The 20,943-nt window shown below is 44.4% G+C and overlaps 1 protein-coding gene across 4 annotated transcripts in view; it reads left to right on the forward strand.

Annotated features, from left to right (window-relative positions):
* The first annotated feature begins 312 nt into the window (after positions 1-312).
* The window catches only part of SPK1 (guanyl-nucleotide exchange factor), a 207,756-nt gene continuing 187,125 nt past the window's right edge, over positions 313-20,943 (forward strand). For 2 of the 4 annotated variants that reach the window (XM_087377784.1, XM_087377788.1), the window contains exons 1-3: positions 313-874; positions 10,663-10,748; positions 20,299-20,461. In XM_087377784.1, the coding sequence (XP_087233910.1) occupies positions 10,665-10,748; positions 20,299-20,461 (247 nt within the window). In that variant the 5' untranslated portion in view covers positions 313-874; positions 10,663-10,664. The remainder of the gene's footprint in view (positions 875-10,662; positions 10,749-20,298; positions 20,462-20,943) is intronic. The other 2 variants (XM_087377778.1, XM_087377781.1) reach the window with 1 other exon arrangement.

The following is a 20,943-nucleotide window of genomic DNA, read 5'->3' on the forward strand; positions in this document are numbered from 1 at the left end:
GGCACATGAGGGGGGAATTTTGAAAGTGGGTTGGGTTTTGGGGCAGAGAGAGAGAGAGAGGGGTGTCAGGGCGCGGTCGGAGAGGGGTCACCACCAAAGCCTTTGGGCCCAAGAAAAATCCAACATTCAATTAAATCAAAAGTGCCTCACAGGCAGGTGGCGGTCATTATTGGCTGCCTTTCACGTCACGGGAGCGCTCCATCTAATAATTATTTACCTCATTTTTCACCCACAATTTCCCGGAAAAAGGGTGAAAAAATAAATAGCCTGCCACACCTGAGAAGAATTCTTGCATCGGGAAATAGTATCAAGCAGTAGAGACCCACTTGCAGAACAAGCAGCTCCAGTACTACAGCCTTTCCCACTTCCACATTTTGCATAGCTGCTCCCCGTTTTCGGGATCATCAGGTTCTCTCGCATCTTGTTCGTTGTTTCTCTTGCTTTAGTCAGAGAGCGAGCTCAGCATTTCCAACGGCTCGCTTGGTCCGCCGAAATCTCCGTCAGCCGAATTGCTCTGCAGCGAGGGAGTAGTTAGAGGCAACCTATTTTCTCAGTCGCTGAAGAAGTCCACCACCTTACAAACGCAGTCAAATATCCTAAGCGAAAGGTCGCTTCAGATCGCACAGATCAGGGGTAACGTTTTTATGATCAACTTCGCAGACAGTCTCCCGCCAGCTGGCGCACTCTTACCACCCACATTGGCCAATACTGTCAATTGCTGGTCAGCTGGAAGGAAGATACCGGCTGAACATGTTGGGAGGGTCGGCAGCCACGTCGGAGAGCATTGTACATGATGAGCAGCAAGGCATTTCTATGTAATTTATGGGTCAAAGGAACAGTTTCACAGAATCACGCGCAAAGAGTTGTATCTAAGGTGGGCTACCTGTACTTATCTCTTTTATTTAGGCTGCGAGAACGACCGGTTTTGGTCCATCAACTGTGAAACTTTTTTATAAGGAGAGATGAAGAAGTTTGTGCAGAAATTCAACAATAGAAAAGAAGATAGCGATTTTTTTTTGGAAACCCTAATAACCTGCTAAGCGCCAGCGATTCGAGCTGCTGGTAATCGTGCAATTTTTAAAACTTTAAGCACGTGGGGATGGTTGAGAGAGAGAGAGAGAGAGAGAGAGAGAGAGAGAGAGAGAGAGAGAGAGAGAACCTAAATGACCACGGGACAATTAAATATCAATAATACATCTAGTCCATTAGAGGAGTGTTTAGAGCATCTCCTCGGACAAAAATTTACCAAATGATGATGTAGCAAATGGCATGTGTCTACACTCACCTCAGGTACAGTCTGATATTTGTCCTTACATCCATTGTATTGATAGTCATCTGTTATAGTCTGAGAGTCTTAACTGTGTCGTGTCATCTGAATTCCATGTGAAAGCTTCCCTCCTTGGGGGTTTACTCACTTCCCCTCTTTTCTCGTCTCCAACACGTTGGTGAGTCTATTGATATCTTCTTCCTCAATCAAACTTGGAGAGAAGCTTCAGCTGTCTAAATCTTTGTACCCTTAAACGTTTTGGCTGGTTATATAGAAGCTGGATTTTCCCTTTCACATCTTGAATCACAACTCCTTGTCTTTAACTGCCTTTTGCAGCTTCCAATTGATGGGGTGGTAGAAGCTTTGGCAATTCTTGAAGAATTTCCAAAAATTCGATATACCATTGGTGGATCGGCAAATCCTGAACTCAACCTCGAACGAATCATCTTTTTGTTTTTTTGGCTCTCCATTCTCCTTTTGGACCCTCCCATCAACTTTACTATCAAATTCTTTTTCAGTTATTTATTGCACATGCCTAGCTTGTGATGTGAGCAATTGGCAAAAAAGCTGTCCACACATGTATTACATGGCAAACCATATCCTCTCTTTTTGTATTCCCTAGTTGACAATCCTAGATTCTAATCTCTTGGAGAGTACGTGCAAGGCACAATCTCTTTGAGTGGGACTGTGTCACATTGTTGGAGAATAGGAGGGAATGAATCACTCAAACCTCCACCCAAGATCTCTCCAACTCTTCCTCACACTCAACTCAGATAGATGATCACAGATGCAATAAACACTCACTCAGAGATAACTTAAACGGAGAGAGAGAAAGAGTATATTCATCCACTAGAAGGTGGGCAGAAACTGGCTCCAAGGGAGCAATACAAAACTCAGCGAAGTGCTGGAGAAAACTGATGGAACTCTCTCTCTCACAAACTGAACCAGCTCTGAGTGCACAGCACAGCCTTGGAAGGAGGCTTTCAGTCTTGCACTGGATGCTGGAATGACTGAAGGAGTGGGCCTTTTATAGGCACTGCCCAGGCCCTTTGGGTTGACCGACCAGCAGGGTCGGTACCCTGTCTGGTGGCCGACCAGATGGCCCTGGAAATCCGACCAGGGTTGGCCCTGGTTGGGCCGACTTGGCCTGCCACAGGCCCCTATATAAGGGTGCCCTGTGCAGCCAGTCTATGCAGCTGTAGGCACCTCCAAGGGAGGCCCAAGGCCCCCTATTTCTCTGCTGTTGCAGGCAGCAACCAGCCCGAGTGCTGAGTTTCTCTCTTTCCCAGCCCTCCTACCTCTCACTGCCCCTTGTCCCCTCAAATCGGGGGCTCACAGGTGGGCACAGTGAGTTTCTAACACAAATGCCTTCCAATAATCCACAAAGCAGCAATATACCTCTGGGACCATGTTGGAGATTAAGGCCATGGATCACGTGGATGCCATGGGCGAAGTTAATGCTACAAATCCTATGCTGCAAGGTGCTTAGGGATGTTGAGGCACCATCTCCTATCACTGGCACTGGTCACGGCAGAAAATTGTACTCCTTTGCACATTGAAATAGTAATGACTGCCCTGGGATGCTGCATGATTTGTTTGAAACTAACAATATGGCATGGATGGTGACTCCAAAATCAATTGTTTATGTTGACGATGGACCTTATCAACACTTGGAAGAAATTGAAGCTATCATGGAATATTTGACACAAATGTGTGTTCTTGGAAGATGCATAATTTGTAGAGCAGATTCTAAGAAGTCTATTTCCAGCTAATGAGAACATGAAGATTGCAGTTATTGCTTGAGAGAGAGGAATCACATCAAACGTACTTATTGCTTCAGATCCAAGAAGCTACCATAAAAATGAAAACAAAGTCCAACAGCAAGGGTAAGCATTTTCATAGTTCACATCCCCATGGGTCAAATCCCTAGGGACAGGGCCTCAGAATAAAGGTAACAAATGCAAACCTAATGAGTAGTATTGTTAAAACAACAATCAGAATTACCAGCACAAGCTAAAAGTGATATGCTATAACTATGCAAAAGTTCATATTGCAAGAGATTGCAGATCAAGCCCAAAACGCAACCAACAAAATTTCAAGCTAAAGAAGCAATATGAGCATGCAACAGAGCTAGTGGAAAATACTCTAGCCTTGTAAGAGCAAGTTGTTACAAGAGCATGCATGGCAGTTCAATTGTTTTCAGTAGTGACCATAGACATTAGTCAAACCCAAAATGAGTTGCTAGAGAAAATAACTTTATAAGAAAGCACACCCTCCGCTCCTTGCTCTTTGGAAGTAGTTACATAATCCCATGGAATTGGGTGCCATTTGCTCAGCCATAAGAAATCTTTTGCAGGTCTATCAACTTCAGCAAGTCTCTTTTCTGAGAACGGCAATATTGAAGATGCATAAACAAGCAGGTCTATCAACTTCAGCAAGTCTCTTTTCTGAGAACGGCAATATTGAAGATGCATAAACAAGCATTAGAGAGAAAAAATGCTTGAGCGTAACAATCCTACCCAGAGTGGAAAGACGCTTACTCCTCCACTTGTGGAAATTGGCCCGAATTTTAGTAATGCTCCAATCTAGTCTTTGTTGCATAGTGATTCCAAACCCGATTGGGCATCCAAGGTATTGGCAAAACTGACCCTTGAGTTCACTTGCTGGCGTATTAGTGAGTCCAAATGGAAGAACCAAGGACTCATAATGGCTAGATTGGTCTTATAGGCATCATTATCTAATATCCTCATCTGGTGATGGCTCATTCTCAATTCGGTCTTTGTGCAGTATTTAGCTCCGCAAAGCCAAGTAAGAGATCATTTATCCAAGCTAACATATATTTGTTCAATTCATTTAGACCCTTATAGTCTACAAGAAGTGATTAGACGTCTCTCTTTCTTCTTAATCAGAAGCACTAGCGCATCGCACGGTTAATTACTAGGTCTCAACTGACCCTGTTAGAAGTAATCTTGAAGTTGCCGCACAATTTAATCCTCCTCAATTGAAATAGTACTCTATGATTGCCTAAATTGAAGTTGCGAATTGGGTACAACTTACAAGGTGAATCTTATGGTCAATGTTTCGCTTGGGAGGTAGACCAAAGGGAATGCATACTCATATCTAATCCCTCAAATTAGTCGAGCCTTGGGTGAATCCTCACTCCAAGTACTAGGAAATTGAGCAAATCACCTTAATGACTTGAGTATAAGTTTTGGTCCATTTATTGAATACTGAGGCGACGAGTAGTCCATCCACACATTGTGCATCCATCATCGAACCATCAAAGTAGGTAGTCATAGCCATGGCTGAAGTATCACCTTTAAAGATATCACCTTCAAAAGACTTAACTCTATTGCAGTTTTTTAAAACAACAGACTTATTTTCATCATTATTACATGCAAGGATTGCTTCATATTTGTGTCAATCTGAATAAGGCGAAGCATTATTATTAAAAACATTTCGGGCTTCTTTAGTCATGCTAAAGTGTCACCCTTACCTAATTGCAATAACAAAAAAGTTTCCAAAGTAGAACAAGAATATTGTTTATTTTGAATACACGGACTCAAATCAATACGTGATGCCATTTTAACCATAGTCCCACGAATGAAGAGCCAAAAGCTTTCCATTATAATGAAAGTGAATTACATGATTCAAGTAGTCAATATCACGAGCAAAATTTCTACTCTATTAAATCTCATAACATGGAAGGACAGCTCCTGTGAGTGTTCTACATCTTCACGTGAAGACTCAGAACCATCTCCTTCCAAGACTTTGAAGGTCCATGTGCCAGTTTGACAACGTAGGGTGTCTATTGGGAACCACAAGGATGGTTGTTGAGCTTTTGCTCAAAGAGAAGCATCAATGAGATGAACTGCATTATCAAAAAGAACATGAACTAGATGCTCATTAATTTGACGCGCCGTGAGGATCAAAGCATGGGGTCCATACACATTAACATTGAAATGACAATGCTCAGAATTATGTGGAGATTACCTGAAGTCACAACACTAGACTCTTCTAAATGGACCACCACTTTGCTGTTGCCCTTACCATGATTCAAAGGGCATGCGTTTGAGAAGTGACTAGGCTTGTTGCACTTGAAGCAAAGTCCTTTCAACCTATGCTGGTGAATCAAGATGAGACTTTTTCTCAAGAGGTTTCGATAGCTGCCGATAGCTGCTTCAGGGAAATAGTCTTATGAAGCTGGTGTTGTTGGCTCGACGGTGCTTTGTGCGCCAAAGTAATGGCAAAGCGAACCACCCGATCAAGAGTCTCCAGCTTGTTTCTCCTAATCTCATTTTGGTAGTCCTGACGAAGACTATTGGTGAAGAAAATGTAAAGAGTCCGCTGGCTAAAACCTGAGAATTTCTGAACTCTTGAATAAAGGAATCCAAGCCTCAAGGGCTTCCCACCCTTATTTAGGATTTGGGCTTTTGGAATCGTCTAATTAATCCGGCTCCAGAAGGAACTCTTTATGACTACCTCACAAAGTCTTGGTATGGAGGTCTTTTCTTCGAGGTCATGCCACCACGAAAAGGCCTTTCCTTGGAGATACATCTGCACAAGGATAGCCCCAACATGGTCGTGATAATTTGTTATGGCAAACTCTATTCTTTCCTTTGTTCTTTTGCTTACAAACTCTCTTCTTTCCTTTGTTCTAAAAAAAAATTAATTTGCAAGATTGGAGATATTCTAGTCTCATGAAGATATATAATTTGTTATGGCAAAGTGCACCTCCCACCTATCAAGAGTGTGCATAATCAGGTGCATCCTCCTTCTCCCTTGTATAGATTTCAAGAGAAAAGGATGCATTCCACTGTGTATACGCTGGGATTATGGGCTATGCTGCAACAAGCGAACTTGTTGGTGCTTTGTTTGCATTCGTTTGAATAGGTTATGTAGCTTCTGAGCATCTATCTGGACACTCTGCACATTTGCTGGTGCAGGCGGTCCAGGAGCACCAAAGGGCTGAGCTCCCTCACCAGGATTCATAATGATATTTTATGAGCTGTACAAACATAACATACGATAGTAAATAAATAAGCATTATTTAATGACAATCTTTCAAAGGAATGCACATGAAATCACAATCTTAAGCAGAGAATACAAAGATAGAGATAACTAATAGTCGCATGCATAAAGCGGAAGAGAATTTGAAAGAGGGCATTAGTTGGGAACCAAGGCAATCTGCTTGCATACACATGAATACATGTCTCTTAATTTATAAAACTCAAAAGGGAAAAAACATGGAATTAGAAGTTCTCATCATACTTGGAGCTTCTCACTAGAGGAAACAAGAAATGGAGAGCGTATGACTGCACCTTTCTCCTTGCTGCAAAAAAGGGAGATGGTGGAAGAAGGTACATGAAACCGGCCTTCGATAAACAACTACTCAGTCGTAAACTTCATAAATAGCTACAATGCAAGCTTCAGTCACTTAAATCACTTAGCACAACTTAGAAACAAGCTTCAACAACAACAAAGGTGAGGCTAGAATGCCCCTGCTCAATGAAAATAGTACACAGTGTACCCACTAGCCCCAAATGCTTGCGGTATTTATTTAATGCTTCTGAATGGAAATGCTTTACAACAAGGGTTCAACCCTGCACTATTCCTCTCTGCAAATCCTCTACTTGTCTTCAAGGCATCTAATCCTAGTGCACCACTAGAATTCCCACTGGCAAGGCATACTCAGGCATTCACTTTTGATCTGACACAACTTAGAGGCATTTAGGCATCCAAACCACTGGCAAACTGATCTCAAGGCAGCCTCAAGGCTATCACATGCATCCACACTATCCTTAGGCTTTCCACAGGATCACCCTTGCCTTTGGGTGCTTCCTAGAACTTGTTGGAGTCCTGAAAGGACTGCACACAACACGCATGCACTGCAAAAAGCTGCAAAGCAAGAAAGAACAAGGAAAAACCGAACTTGGAACCAACTCCCGCTATCTGTGGCAGAGGGGTGAGCTCCTTCCTCGCACCTATCCTTTGTCCAGGCTCCCTGTAGGGTGCAGGTGTCTTCCAGCAATCAGGAAAAGAGAGAAACGAAGGTAGAGAGCGGAGGGTGAACAAGAAAGAGCTGTAGAGGAAAGATGGTTCACAGATTTGTCCCGAAATGAGTGCCTCGGGATCTGTGCCTGAGTCCTTCTAAGAGAAGGTGCCAAAAGCAGCAGGGAAAGTTCCTCCTGCAGCCTACACTGGTCCAAAACAGCTCCAGAAGCCACCACGCAGCCAAAGACATGTGCACAAAGGTCCAGCACAGCAAAAGACAACCCCGGGCACCTGTTGGAGGCAGCTGAACACGTCTGTACGGACGTCCGTACAGTCTGTATGAAATTTTCAGGAAGTTCAGAAATGACTTCTGGCACTTCCTAGAAGTGTATACTAGCCTTGGAACAGTTAAAACAGAGTTAAAACGGCTTAAAACGGCTGAAAATTGGCTTGAAACAGCTCAAACAGCTCAAAAAGCTCAAAAACTGCACAAGAACAACTGAAAACGTCCAACACCTCTGGGAGAGTGGGGAGAGAGATGGAAGGTGGGGGAAGGGCATGCATACACATGCATGACAAATGGCATCTCCTCCTTGCCATTTGCCCCTTCATTAAAGTCCTAACCCCCATACCAAGGACAACGTTGGTTGTCCTTGGGCCCAACTTTTAGACCCCTCTTTTAAAGCCTTTGCCTTGCCCCTAGGACCTAGTGGTGCACCTAGACTTTGCCCTTAGGAACTTCTAGGAAGTGTGCACTTCCTCTAGCCAGTCCCTCACGGCCAAACCATTACAACACTTAACCATGGTTAACCTTGGGTTCAGCGTAGGTTGAGTTATGAAGATACTTTACATCACTTTTCACGTCCTCGTGACAGTACAGGAGATTGTGAAGCCCAAAGATCTCTTTGCCATAAGAAACCCAAAGTGATAGCTTGAAAATCAAGCTTTGTGCTATCTCCTCGAATAAAGTACAGCAAGAGGTAAACAAAGACACAATATTTATGGAGCATGTACATTGAAGTGCAGAAAAAGAGGCGGCTCTCTGAGGTATAGCTATGAGTAGGGAAATTGAATGCAGATCATGAGGCACATTAGTCGAGGATGCAAAAGATTGGGCAGAGCCTAGAGGCTTACAAGCTGTTGAAAAGGAGCAGAGAACAGATGCACACATGCATTTGCTGCATGTGTAACCAAGTGGTTGCGTTACATGCGTCAAACTTTGCATGAAAGCCACGAGTGCAAGCATGTACTCATGGTCACTCCACGTGGATGACTTTCCAAGTAAAAGTGAACACTTGGCTATCTAGGATTGAAATTGCCCCTAACTAAAGCAAAGAATGGGTCAAAGGTACTAGTGGGTTTACAAGTACACACATGCAATTACATGCTGTCATGCATGGTTGCATGCACACTCATACACATACATGCATGCTTGCATGTTTAGGTTACATGACCCTAGGTTAACGTGATGAGCCATGTTATGCCCAAATGTGGACATAACACGTAGGTTGAAAGGCAAAGGACAAGACCTTTGTAAAAGAGCCTTACAATCCTCCTTGCCATCACCTCTACACCCAACATCAAGTACATGATGCAACAGCAGCAGCCAAACGTGTAGCAGTAGTGCATATATGTGTGCACCTTTCCAGACCTAACATCTTGGAGCACCTAAAACACAAGGTCTTGATCCATGTGTTTGCAGTCTTGGAAGGAGCATATCCCTTGCCTTCCCTTGGGATGCCTACATGGCTTGTTGCCTGCCACCTAGATGTCGTAGCGATGGCTGTTTATCACGTGACTGTGGCTGTACAGCCCCTGTTGACTGTTGTGGTCTATCTTTTCACATGGCAACAAACACCATTGCCTTTATAAACGAGGGCTTGCAATTGGAGGGGCGTCGTACTCTAATCACATAGAGCATGCAGAGGGTTATCCCATTTTTGTGAAGTTCAGAGAGGCTAGTCCAGGCTCATGGCCTCTTTATTTGCTGCAAGGGTCAGAGTAATCATTGCCGATTACTTGTGGGTTCCTTGGCAATCAATCTTTTGTGAGTACATCCATTCTCTATTCTTGTCCCATGCTTGAACCTGTGGATCAGAATCTGCACAACTTCAACCTTGTCCACTATCTCAGGCAGATCCTCATGTCCACAGTGGCCCAATGTAAGGCTTGAGCTGCTCTGAAGCACTTCTATAAACATACCTATATAATAGAGAAGAGAAGCTGCAAGGGCCTTGTTAGCAAGAGAGCTATTGGAAAGTAGAGTACAAGATCAAATAGAAACTCCTTAAACCTACTCAGGTTTTCTCTTATTTAACTCCCAATTGGATCTCTAGTTGCAATCCTAAAATCAACGAGTAGCCTGTACAAAATAAATCGCTGTTAGCTTTCATAAATCAGAAGAATCCAATTGATGAGCAGAAGACCGTTTGTGCAGTTGCGAACAAGAGACATGTGACCAGGATGGAAAATAAAGGCCATTTGCTTTTTGCAGACTATCAACCAGACATGTAAATGTATAAATATCAACCATCATGACTCGTGCAAATAATGCCTGCATGGCGTACACTGTGTAAAAGACTGCTCCTTTAAGGAGTAGAACCAAAACTAGAATGAGAATTCAAGTCATATCAAATTAATAGATTTTAGAAAACGAAGCAGCTGAGAAGGGCACATAGGATTTCCCTTGATGCTCTTGAAACTGAAATTTCAAATAAAATTACTCGTTGCTGCTTTCTGCAGCTGCTGCTCTCTGTTTGATTACAAAGCCCCGCAAACATGTTTCAAGCAGCAATTCCTGGGCCTGTTCAGGTCACTGCTTGGCAGCCCAGCTGGGCTATTCCTGCTGTTTAACTATCTAACTACAAGAAAACACAGGCTGAGCAAGGGCATAATCTAGTCTGACTAATCTGTGTGAGATTTACCTTAAGCTTCATGCAAATGGGTCATGATGGATTGCCGTGTGAGTTGAATGAGGTGGCATGCCATTACAGCTTATGCGCAGCTCAACCATGCATCCATCTTTCATGATATCTTATCTTGCAAGAAATGGGTTCTTTTGTTGTTTTGTATTGTCAATCTCTGGTGTTCCAGTTTCCAGAGGCTAGGATCTCATGTTTACCAATCAGATGTTACACCTGAAAACTTATGCCGTAGCATGTACGTAGTTTACGGAGTAGTGAGTTGAAGGTTATATTTTACTCGTTTTCGATTGAAGATCTTGCCTTGTTGTGAAGCTTTTTAGAATGGTAGTTCTTTAGTTTTTGAGTTTTAAATGAAGCATTTCCATTCAAGAGTCGTGCTATTCAAAGGTGGAATATTTTCCGAGGCTGGGGGTGGGGGGCTTGTGTGAGTTTGTGCTTAAAGTCTACTTCATGCTAACAGTGACTTTGTTTTTCCAGGAATGGGAGACCTGGCCTTTTGTGGGCAGCGGTTTAGACGAGTCCCAAGGCTTATCTCATTTTCAACTCCAGAGCTTGATACAGTGGTTGGTCATTTTTCTCTACGTTGCTATGTGGGACTAGATGCCAAAAAATATGACAAGTGACCTTTCAACAATGGCAGGCACATTAAGTATTTTGAATGTTTGAAAATGATTTGAATGTAGGCTATCTGTAGTGAGTTACGATGTCAAGAACCAAGTTCTACTTCTTTGGGGTGTGCATGGTGGAGTGATATGCTTCTACACTTTTTTGATGAATATGCATTAGTGGATTGTTATGGGCCTCCCCATCTCACTGTTGGGTAGAAGTGACGATGTCCCGCCTATACACCCCCATATGAGGAGAGCTTAGGGGCTTGTTACCTATATAGCATGTATTGGTGAGTGCAGTGCCATATGCGCTTGATAAGAAGGTGCCACATCAGAACATGAGTGTAACCTAGGGGATGGCATGTGGGCAGCTGCAAGCACTCTGCCACGTGGGCAACAAGGTCTGGTGATGTGGCTGTCAATGATGAAGAAGGGATGGCATACAGTCTGCAGGAATGGCGGGTGTATGAGTCAGGGTACACAGCCATGTAGGTGGAGCTATACAGCTGGGGCAGAAGAGTGTCCAGCAGTGGGGGCCAACGATGGACTGGGATTGACTTCATAGGCCACAGGTGGTTGGCCAGCCCTATGGGGGGCTGGTGGAGGGCAGTTAAGGGTTGGGCCTTGTTCTGGTGACTGGGTTGGCCGGTCCAACCAGCCCTATAAAAGGGCCTTTGGCAGGCCCTTTTGGGCTGCTACCTTTGTCCCTTCCTGCGCCTCTTGCAGGCCCATGTGCTGCTGCTCCAAGTCCCCCATGCAGGCGCCTATTGGCCCTGCTCATGCCGCTACCTGTGCTCCTCTGCCAGCCCCATGTGCTGCTCTCTGAAGGTGGCTTTTCCAACCCGTACACGCCTGCTTTGCTGCGCCTCTGCCAGGCTGTTGTGCTGCCCATGTGGCAGCCCTTTTAGCCCTCTTTTCTTGGCTGTGAAGTGTTGCCCATGTGGTGGTCCCCTCCCTCTCTCTTTTGTTGTCTGAGCCCTGCCCTCATGGCAACCATCATGTTGCCCATGTGACCATCTCTCAGATCCTAGGTTCACCACCCCCATGCTCTCCTCATATGGGGGCTTACAGATGGGGAGGTGACCTTTCGAACACCCCCTCTCACCAACATATCTCAGCCCAATGCCAACACGTCGATGCCGATGCTCCAGTATTTCCCTAGTCGTAGTCCTCTGGAACGTTTCGATGTTGAAATCTTTTCTTGGCTTTTCATCCAGCGGCTCCTGCTCCACCAGGTCTGGTTCCGCTTCTGCACACCGTCCTGGTACATAGGTCCATCTTTGGTAGCACCTCTTGGCACCACCACCTTCAGTGACGTTCCCGCCTTTGAACTCAAGCAATCCAGCCGCCATGATCTTCCAGTTGTGCCCCTCATAATGAGTGAACAACCTGGAGTCCTCCAGGCACCATGCTTTGAAGGTTTGTCTCAACCTGTCCTTCCTTTAGCAAGGTCCGCAACAAATGAATATCTATAGATAACTAGGACCACGAACTCACTGAGCTGTCAAGCAAGTACTCTTCTGGCTTCAGTACCCTTGTCCATCACCTTCCAGCAATCTATGTCTCAGATTTGATGAAGAGCAGAGTCTCTCCACAGCATGCTATAAAGGCTCAAATGAAGAACATTAAGTACATACCAGATCGTCGTACTGCCTTTGTGCTTTCTCTGAAAGCAAAGCATGCACCTCATGGAGGCACATACCAATAGCCTGTGTAATCGTGTACTATCCCCTTCTTAAGTACAACAACCATTTGAACATGAAACCCCAGGGCACTCCAGGGAATCCACCATTGTGTCAGTATCAACAGCCACACATTTGGAAGATACCAAGCACTCCATGCTGTCCTTCACCTTCACAAAGGTTTCTGACTCCTCGTCGACCCACATCTCAATGTTAGACATCATCACTGTGGTTTCTAGGTCGGCATATCTGACCTCAGTAACACACGAAGATGTCGCCAAGAACAACTCTTCGATTACCACATTAGCTTTGGCGTTTGTGTCACCCTCTGAATCTGAGTTGGACTCCTTCCTTTTGTTTTTCTGATCCGTCTTCTTCTTTCTGCAATCCTTTGCAAAATCCTGGCGTGTCACAATGGAAGCACGCCTTCTTCTGCTTCCTCTTGGGAAGTGTCCTCATCATCGTAGTCATCTTTCTTGGACTTGCCACCGTTAGGCTTGCCCTTTCCTTTGCCAGCATAATCCTTCATCAGCAGCGCCTTGTCATCTTTGTCGTTGTTGTAGAGCTTCTCCCTAGCTTCTTCCTGTAGTAGTAATGGACCCAAGTCCTCTAAAGTTAGAGGTTTGGTCCTCTGTCCTGTTGTCACAATCGTAACAAAGCTTTTGAAACCCAAGTTAGTACCATCAAGGCCAAATGGCACGAGTCCACCTTTTGACCAACTGATGCCAGTTGATCCCTCACCACCTTGACCTTCGTCAAGTGGTCATGTACCGAATCTCGCTCATCCATATCAAGGTTGTAGAGCTGATGCTGAAGAAGCAAGATCCGGGATGTGTTGTCTGTCTCGTACAGATCCTTTAGAATGACCCACGCCTCTTTTGACGTCTAAATGACTCCGGATCTTCACCTTCCAGATCGGCTAATTTGACCCATCCAGTTTCCCAGACTCTCTAAAGTTAGGGATAGTGAAAGAAGAAATTTGGGGGAGGAGGAAGCAAGAGCAGGGGCTGAAGAGGATGAAGAGATCGACATCTCTGCTGCTAAACCACACGGCAAAGTCGATCAAACTCAACCTTCTGCAGACCAAAACTCTGTATGCACCTGACTGAACCTGAGTCACCCTCCTTCTCGCAAGGGCACTGTCCTCCAGTGGTGGACGTCGATTCCCAAGAGCTTTTGAATCAGGGTCATGCTTCAGCAACGTCCCTACTTTCACGCTCTCACACCTGTGAGCCTCCTACTTGGGCTCTGATACCATGCTAGAAATCGACCATCAGAGGGTACGCACAATGGAAGACTGATAGAATAGCCCAAGAGCTCACACAGTGTGTGTGGGGATCACAAACTTCTTTAACTTATGCACATCAGATAGATGTGCAGACTCATCAATAGGCAATGAACCAGCCAGATATAGAAGACACCAAAATAATATATTTCCGTCCAAAACTATGGACACAATACAAAAGAGATAGATCCAAAGTCCCACCAATGGTGTGGTCCTCTGATCTTACCACAAGGTACTTCTCCTATCTGCCGGCTATCTCTACTCTAGACTTGAGCTCGTGTGCTCCACCTCGAGCGTCTGTAGACTTTCTGTCCAAAATGGTTCTCTCTACCTTACTGCATGTAGATCAGCCTAGGTAGGCAGCATCTTGAGCTAGGCATGCAGCTTCGTCAGCCTTCTTGGTCCTCCAGGATAGGCTCCCAGTGCTGGTCTCTTGCTGCTCCTGCTGCTCTTGCTTGCTGCTCCAGAGAAATGAGTAATGAGGGCCTAGAGGCCCTCCTTTTATAACCCTCAAGGGCTGCTGACTAGAACTGACCAGTCTGGCCGACCGGACTGGTTGCTGCACCTCTTGCAGGCCCATGTGCTGCTGCTCCAGGTTCCTCATGGAGGCGCCTATTGGCCCTGCTCATGCTGCTACCTGTGTTCCTCTGCCAGCCCCATGTGCTGCTCTCTGAAGGTGCCTTTTCCAACCCGTACATGCCTGCTTTGCTGCGCCTCTGCGAGGCTGTTGTGCTGCCCACATGGCAGCCCATGTGCTGCCCATGTGGCAGCCCTTTTAGCCCTCTTTTCTTGGCTGTGAGGTGCTGCCCATCTGGCAACCCCCTCCCTCTCTCTTTTGTTGTCTGATCCCTGCCCTCATGGCAACCATCATGTTGCCCATGTGACCATCTCTCAGATCCTAGGCTCAACACCCCCCCTGTTAGAATTATTATTATAATTCAGCAGTGACCAATGTAATGTAATAAGTAGGTTAGGGGCACTTTTCCCTCATTTAGAGGTTTTTCCCCCTAACCACAGTTAGTTCACTAACTACGGTTAGTGAAGGATAAGGTTTTGTCACTTAGACAAAACCCATCCCACTTCTTGTAACAGTCACTTCTTCTATTGCAAGCACTACGTTCAGCTCTCTTGCATCTTGCTCTCACTCTCTCATTTCTATCATTTGGTATCAGAGCAGACATTGCTTCCCGGACCTACACCTTGCTCCTAGCTTCCTTGCCCGCAAGCTCCCTGCTCTTCCTGCTCATTGTCAGCAGCTCGTTGTCCCTACAGTCCATCCGTACAATCTGTACGGACTGATTCCGTACAGCCCGTACATTCGTCGTACACCTTATGCCCGTCCGTACATGCGTTGCCATTCCGTAATGTCGCACTTGTGCCATACCTTCGTTATCGTACCGTCTGCATTTCGCACGTGCGAACCGTACATCTCGTACGTCGTCCGTACCAGTGATTAGCTCGTCAGGCGTCCGTACATCAGTACACAGGTGTCCGTACATCTGTACGTGGGCGTCCGTATACCCGTATGCGGGCGTCCGTATTGCGTGTCACCATTCCGTACCTGACTGCGCTGGTTGTCCGTACTCCGTACAGCCACCATCCGTACAGGTTGTAGGTCCGTACAGTGCAGAGAGTGTACCTTCCGTACAGGTTGCAGTTCCGTACAGTGCAAAGCGTGTATCTTATGTGCAAGCTCTATCCTTGCAGGTACTCTTGCAGTTTTGTTTTTTGGCAGGCATTGTATGCAGACAGCCATTGTTTGGCTAAGATCTTGCAAGAATTTGGGGCATTCCGTATTTGTGGACAGACTTTGCATTTGTTGCAGAGAATTGCAGAAATTTGGGGCTTTTAGTTCATTTGCGCCTTTCAGGTGCAATTTCTTGCAAAAATTTGGGGCTTTTGCAATCACACTGCAATTTTGCAGTGAAATTTGGGATGACTTGCAGATGCATGCTTACAGTGACTCAGATTGGGCTGGAGACTATGATACTAGGCAGTCCACCAGTGGGAATTGTTTCTTTCTAGGACATGCTTGCATTTCTTGGTTGAGCAAGAAACAGTCTATAGCGGCTACCTCCTCATGTGAAGCTGAGTATAGGGCAGCTTTCACAGTGACAGTTGAATGTGTTTGGCTGCGTCGTTTATTTGCTGATCTTCATCTTTAATTGGAGGGTCCTTCTCCGATTCTCACTGATAGTCAGAGTGCTATAGCAGTGGCAAAGAATCCTGTTTTCATGCTCGCACGAAGCACATTGAGGTTCACTATCATTATGTCAGAGAGAAGTTGCATGTAGGAGAGATCAGTATGATCTATGTGTCAACACATGACAATGTTGTAGACATCTTCACCAAAGCACTTCCACGTGAAAAGTTTGAGGCATTTCGCAGTGTCCTGAACTTATCTCCTTTTGGTGATTGATCATTTCCTTGTACATGACATTGGCACTGCAGGGGGGTGTTAGAATTATTATTATAATTCAGCAGTGACCAATGTAATGTAATAAGTAGGTTAGGGGCACTTTTCCCTCATTTAGAGGTTTTTTGCCCTAACCACAGTTAGTTCACTAACTATGGTTAGTGAAGGATAAGGTTTTGTCACTTAGACAAAACCCATCCCACTTCTTGTAACAGTCACTTCTTCTATTGCAAGCACTACGTTCAGCTCTCTTGCATCTTGCTCTTACTCTCTCTTTCTATCACCCCCAATGCATGGGGGCTTAACAGCTGGGGAGGGACCTTTCCAATAGGCGACTCATGTGAAATTATAACGTACCTTGGGATTCCTCTTGGAGTAGAGGTGGATGACGTGAAAAAGGTTGATGTAATCATGAACAAATTTCAAAAAAAAAAAAGAATCAACCACTGGGCCTAACAAAATCCTGTCCTATGCTAGGAAAATTCAACTCATTAACGGTGTGGTAGGTGCTATATGGTCTATCTTGGTCCCGGTTGGATGCCTCTGAAAAAGTATGGAAGACTTGCAAACTGTATTTTCTATTTTCCAATGAACATGGAAATACATCAAGAAGTACATCTAGGTATATGCTTCTGTTGTATTAGCGGACATGCAAATTTCACCTTGTGAAGTTTTCGTCCAAGTTGCGACTTGCTGGTATTGTGATAACTCTTTATATCTTAAATGGTGTGTTGCCCTATCAGCTAGATTTAGATTTAGATGCTCGTTGGGGAGAGACTAAAATGAAAACGTTTAGACTTCACAAGTAGTTGTAGTTTGAATGAAGAGATTTTGGACTACCTTTTGATTAGCCTTCTCCTTTAGTACTAGCCTTCGTCATGGCTGAGTTTGCCCTTCACCTCTAGAGTTGCCGACAGAAACTCAGCACGAAGACTTTGTATAAATGGATGCTCAAGTATGTGTGGGTGTGTGGATTTGTATGTGCGAGAGCATATTTTTATACTATGGTCTACACCCACTGTTGGGCGCTGATGACGTCAGTGGGGATGTCATAGTAGCTAGTCCCTGCTATGCATGATGGAGTTTATGGTTTTCAACCTTGTGAGTGACTATCATGAGATTGAAACTGCACTATATTGTGTTTTTAGAGGATGAGTTTGGGAATGTTCCTGGATTCATCTAGGTATATGCTTCTGCCGTATTAGCGGACATGCAAATTTCACTTTGTGAAGTTTTTGTCCAAGTTGCGGCTTGCTGGTATTGTGATAATTCTTTCTATCTTAAATGGTGCGTTGCAGCTGCTCGTTGGGGAGAGACTAAAATGAAAATGTTTAGACTTCACAAGCAGTTGTAGCTTGAATGAAGAGATTTTGGACTACCTTTTGATTAGCCTTCTCCTTTAGTGCTGACCTTCGTCATGGTTGAGTCTGCCCTTCACCTCCGGAGTGCCGACAGAAACTCAGTATGAAGACTTCTATAAATGGATGCTCAAGTATGTGTGGGTGTGTGTATTTGTATGTGTGAGAGCATATTTTTATGCTATGGTCTACACCCACTGTTGGGCGCTGATGACGTCAATGGGGATGTCATAGTAGCTAGTCCTTGCTATGCATCATGCATGATGGAGTTTATGGTTTTAAACCCTGTGAGTGACTATCATGAGATTGAAACTGCACTATGTTGTGTTTTTAGAGGATGAGTTTGGGAATGTTCCTGGTTTCATCTACGTATAAGGACTAGGCCAAAGTGTTGGGGCTATTGCAGCCTAGCATTTTGGGGGGGGGGATATAGGATTGAAAGCATTTGTTCGCTTTTCGAGTCTAGTAGTTCTTTACAAGAGAGATAGACCAAGTGGAAGTGGCTTTTGGAAAAAAGACTGGAATGTGGCAAGTTCACCCTGTGATAGACCAATAGAATGGGGCCATGTGGCAACCATCCCTCTTTGTTCTTGATGGATGTGTGTGGAGGCTTGCCACATCGCGTGCCCCCTTACAAATCTCTAATCCTGTCCATGACATAATGCTATGGATGTTCTACACTAGGACCTAAGGTCTACCTAACACTATTTTTGACCTTTTATTGATCTTGACCCAAAATTACCCCAAGGGTAATTTAGTGAAATAATGCCATCTAGGTGAACAAAAGGCCATTTGGGATCAACTGTTTCGTTTGGTTGGAACTTGGTCTCTAGGAAGGCTATCACCGTGAACAGTAGAAGGCACAAAATCTTGGAGCAAATCCTTTCTGTTCGGTTTGTGCTAACAGTGCACACAATTCGTAGGTTTCAACATAATAGTCCTGAGCAATGCATTGCATCAACTACAAACAAGAGTCCCTTCCATTGGTATTTGTTGCAAATTACACAGAGGTGGGAGGGACCTGCTTCACATAATTAAACACGACTTTGACAGCAATCCCAACTGGGAATTGTGAGAATGTGAGAAAAAAGGTCGTCCTTGGATGTATGCGAGCTGGAGAGATACGTCCTCGGGAAATACTGCTTGGATGGTTTCTCGATCTGCAAATTATGCCAAGACCTCACTGCTCATGCTAGTAACAAGGTGGATTTATTCCTACTGATTCACCAGGTGAGTTGTGGTAGCCTCGTTCATCATGGTTGGGAAGCCATGACAGTTTAACTTCACATGTTGGCACGAGTGGTAGTGCAAGGAGTGTGCGACTGGCATGATTGGGCCATCCGCAGGGAATACGTCGGTTTGGCCCTATCCCTCAATGCATAGATAAGAGTTTTCACCTAAGACTGACAATGGCCGTGGTTCCCTTTTTTGGACGTCAGAACAGAAATTTCCCGAGAGGAAGCTTGCAGGCTACTCCAAGTACTAGGCCTTTCTTTGTTGGGAGGAGATGACCTGGAAGATTTATATAGTGGGGTCCGTTTTCAGGTGGTTAATTTGGACACAACCCCGAAGTAGTAGTACACAGTTTGAATAAGATGTTCCTGGGCGAGGAGAATTTTCTATCATGATTGAGGAGGGGAGTGATAGTGCCCACGCCAAATGGAAGGGCAATATCACTTTCGCCTTGTTTAGTTGTCAGCACTTAGCTAGAATTGCTATGTGATGTTTGTCCGTTTCAGCTCTCACAGTTGCTGATTTAGTGACAGCCTGTCCCTTTTTAGCTGTGTATGCATTTTTATTTTTAAACTCTGTGAGTTAGTGATAAAAATAAAACCCAAACAGCTAAAATTCTCTCTTTGTATCCAAATTCTTTGAATTTTTCGTCCAAGTGGTAATCAGCTGTTAACTGTATTGGAATATCTTAAGCGGTACAAAAGCGGCAACAGTTAAAAATTCTCTCTTTGTAGAATTTTGGAACAACAAAAGTCTGACTTTGTACGATTGGATATATTCTAGTCTTACAAAGGTATATGTGAGTTAGTGATAACACAAAAGATAAAACACAATAAAACTTTCAGCATCAAAACATAATTTGAAGGTGCAGGATGGAAACACAACAAAACCATGATAAAGTAATTTCGCCTGTCATTTAAATATGGCACACCTTGGCATTCAAAGAAGCCTTAACAACCTCTAACCATTAAAGGCACACCTTGAACCCTCTATGCAGAAGAAACTGTAACTTTCGTAAGTTGATCATAAATTACACTACTACCATGCAGATCGTGTCCTCTTTCACATCAACATGACTTCCTTGGCCCGAAACTACCCTGGAGTTTTTGATTAGTTCATCATAGAAGCACACTACATCTCGCGGCTCTCTTAGCAGGACAAGATGCACATCACATAAATTCCACCACAGGAGGGACCTTGGAGCAGCTGCTTGTTGATTTTTGTATCCCCAAGAGTCTCTATAGGCTTGATTGTGCCATGTCATATAGGCTTGATTGCTCTATGTCATGCTCTTCTTATTACTGGTTTCAGGTGTCAATAGTTTTCAAATTCTTGCAGATGTGTGTTTCTTTTTATCTTTTTGAAATCTTAGGGTGGTAGTGTAACTTTATAGAAATATGCATGTCTTAAGGAATTCGATCTTGTTATTGCGGGCTCTCTTCCCTTTTGTTGGCTGTCTTTCTCATTAAAAAAGGTCTGTGACATGGGGTCTAAAAAATAATTCCAACCATGGGCTCTGTGATTCTTGCAGCTAAATGACAAAATAGAGCAGTGGCCGCATCTGAAGGAGCTCGTTTACTGCTACAGGGCTGATTGGGTGAAAGATGAGACAAAGTATGGGCATTATGAGAGTGTGCCACCTCCATCATTTCAGAATCAAATTTTTGAAGGTCCAGATACCGACATTGAAACAGGTGAACATTTCTGTCAAAGCACAACTGCCATTCTGAGAATGGATTGAGTATTGAATGCTCAAACATTCAAAGTTGTTCGCTGTTAGAGTCAGAGTCCTGTCAGGATTATGATTGCTGCAAGGCAGTGTGCACTTCGTATACGAAGCAGGTTTTTGAATCTTGGTTGCTCTTTATACTGCACTGATGCCATTCGAAGAAGCGCCGGGTTTGACTTTTAGTACCTGTGTGAAGTATATATTTTAGTTTGTTCTAGTCACTCTTATTATTCTTTAGTTTACAATGAGCCAGTTAAAAAGTGAAAGGACTGAACTAGATCCACCTCTGCTCAGGCGTCACCTGTTACTCCTAAGGTCGCAACTCGCAGCTTTGACTCAGAAGAGGCACGCATGCACATCTTGTTTTATTGCAGCTGAACGATGGCTTTCATACCTATACCATGGCTAATGGCTGCCTCCTGATTGCTGACTAGGAGAAGCAGGGCA

Source organism: Dipteris shenzhenensis, chromosome 1 (genome assembly GCF_047967505.1).
Source record: "Dipteris shenzhenensis isolate YYH24624 ecotype China chromosome 1, Dip_SZ_1.0, whole genome shotgun sequence".
NCBI classification, from domain to species: domain Eukaryota; kingdom Viridiplantae; phylum Streptophyta; class Polypodiopsida; order Gleicheniales; family Dipteridaceae; genus Dipteris; species Dipteris shenzhenensis.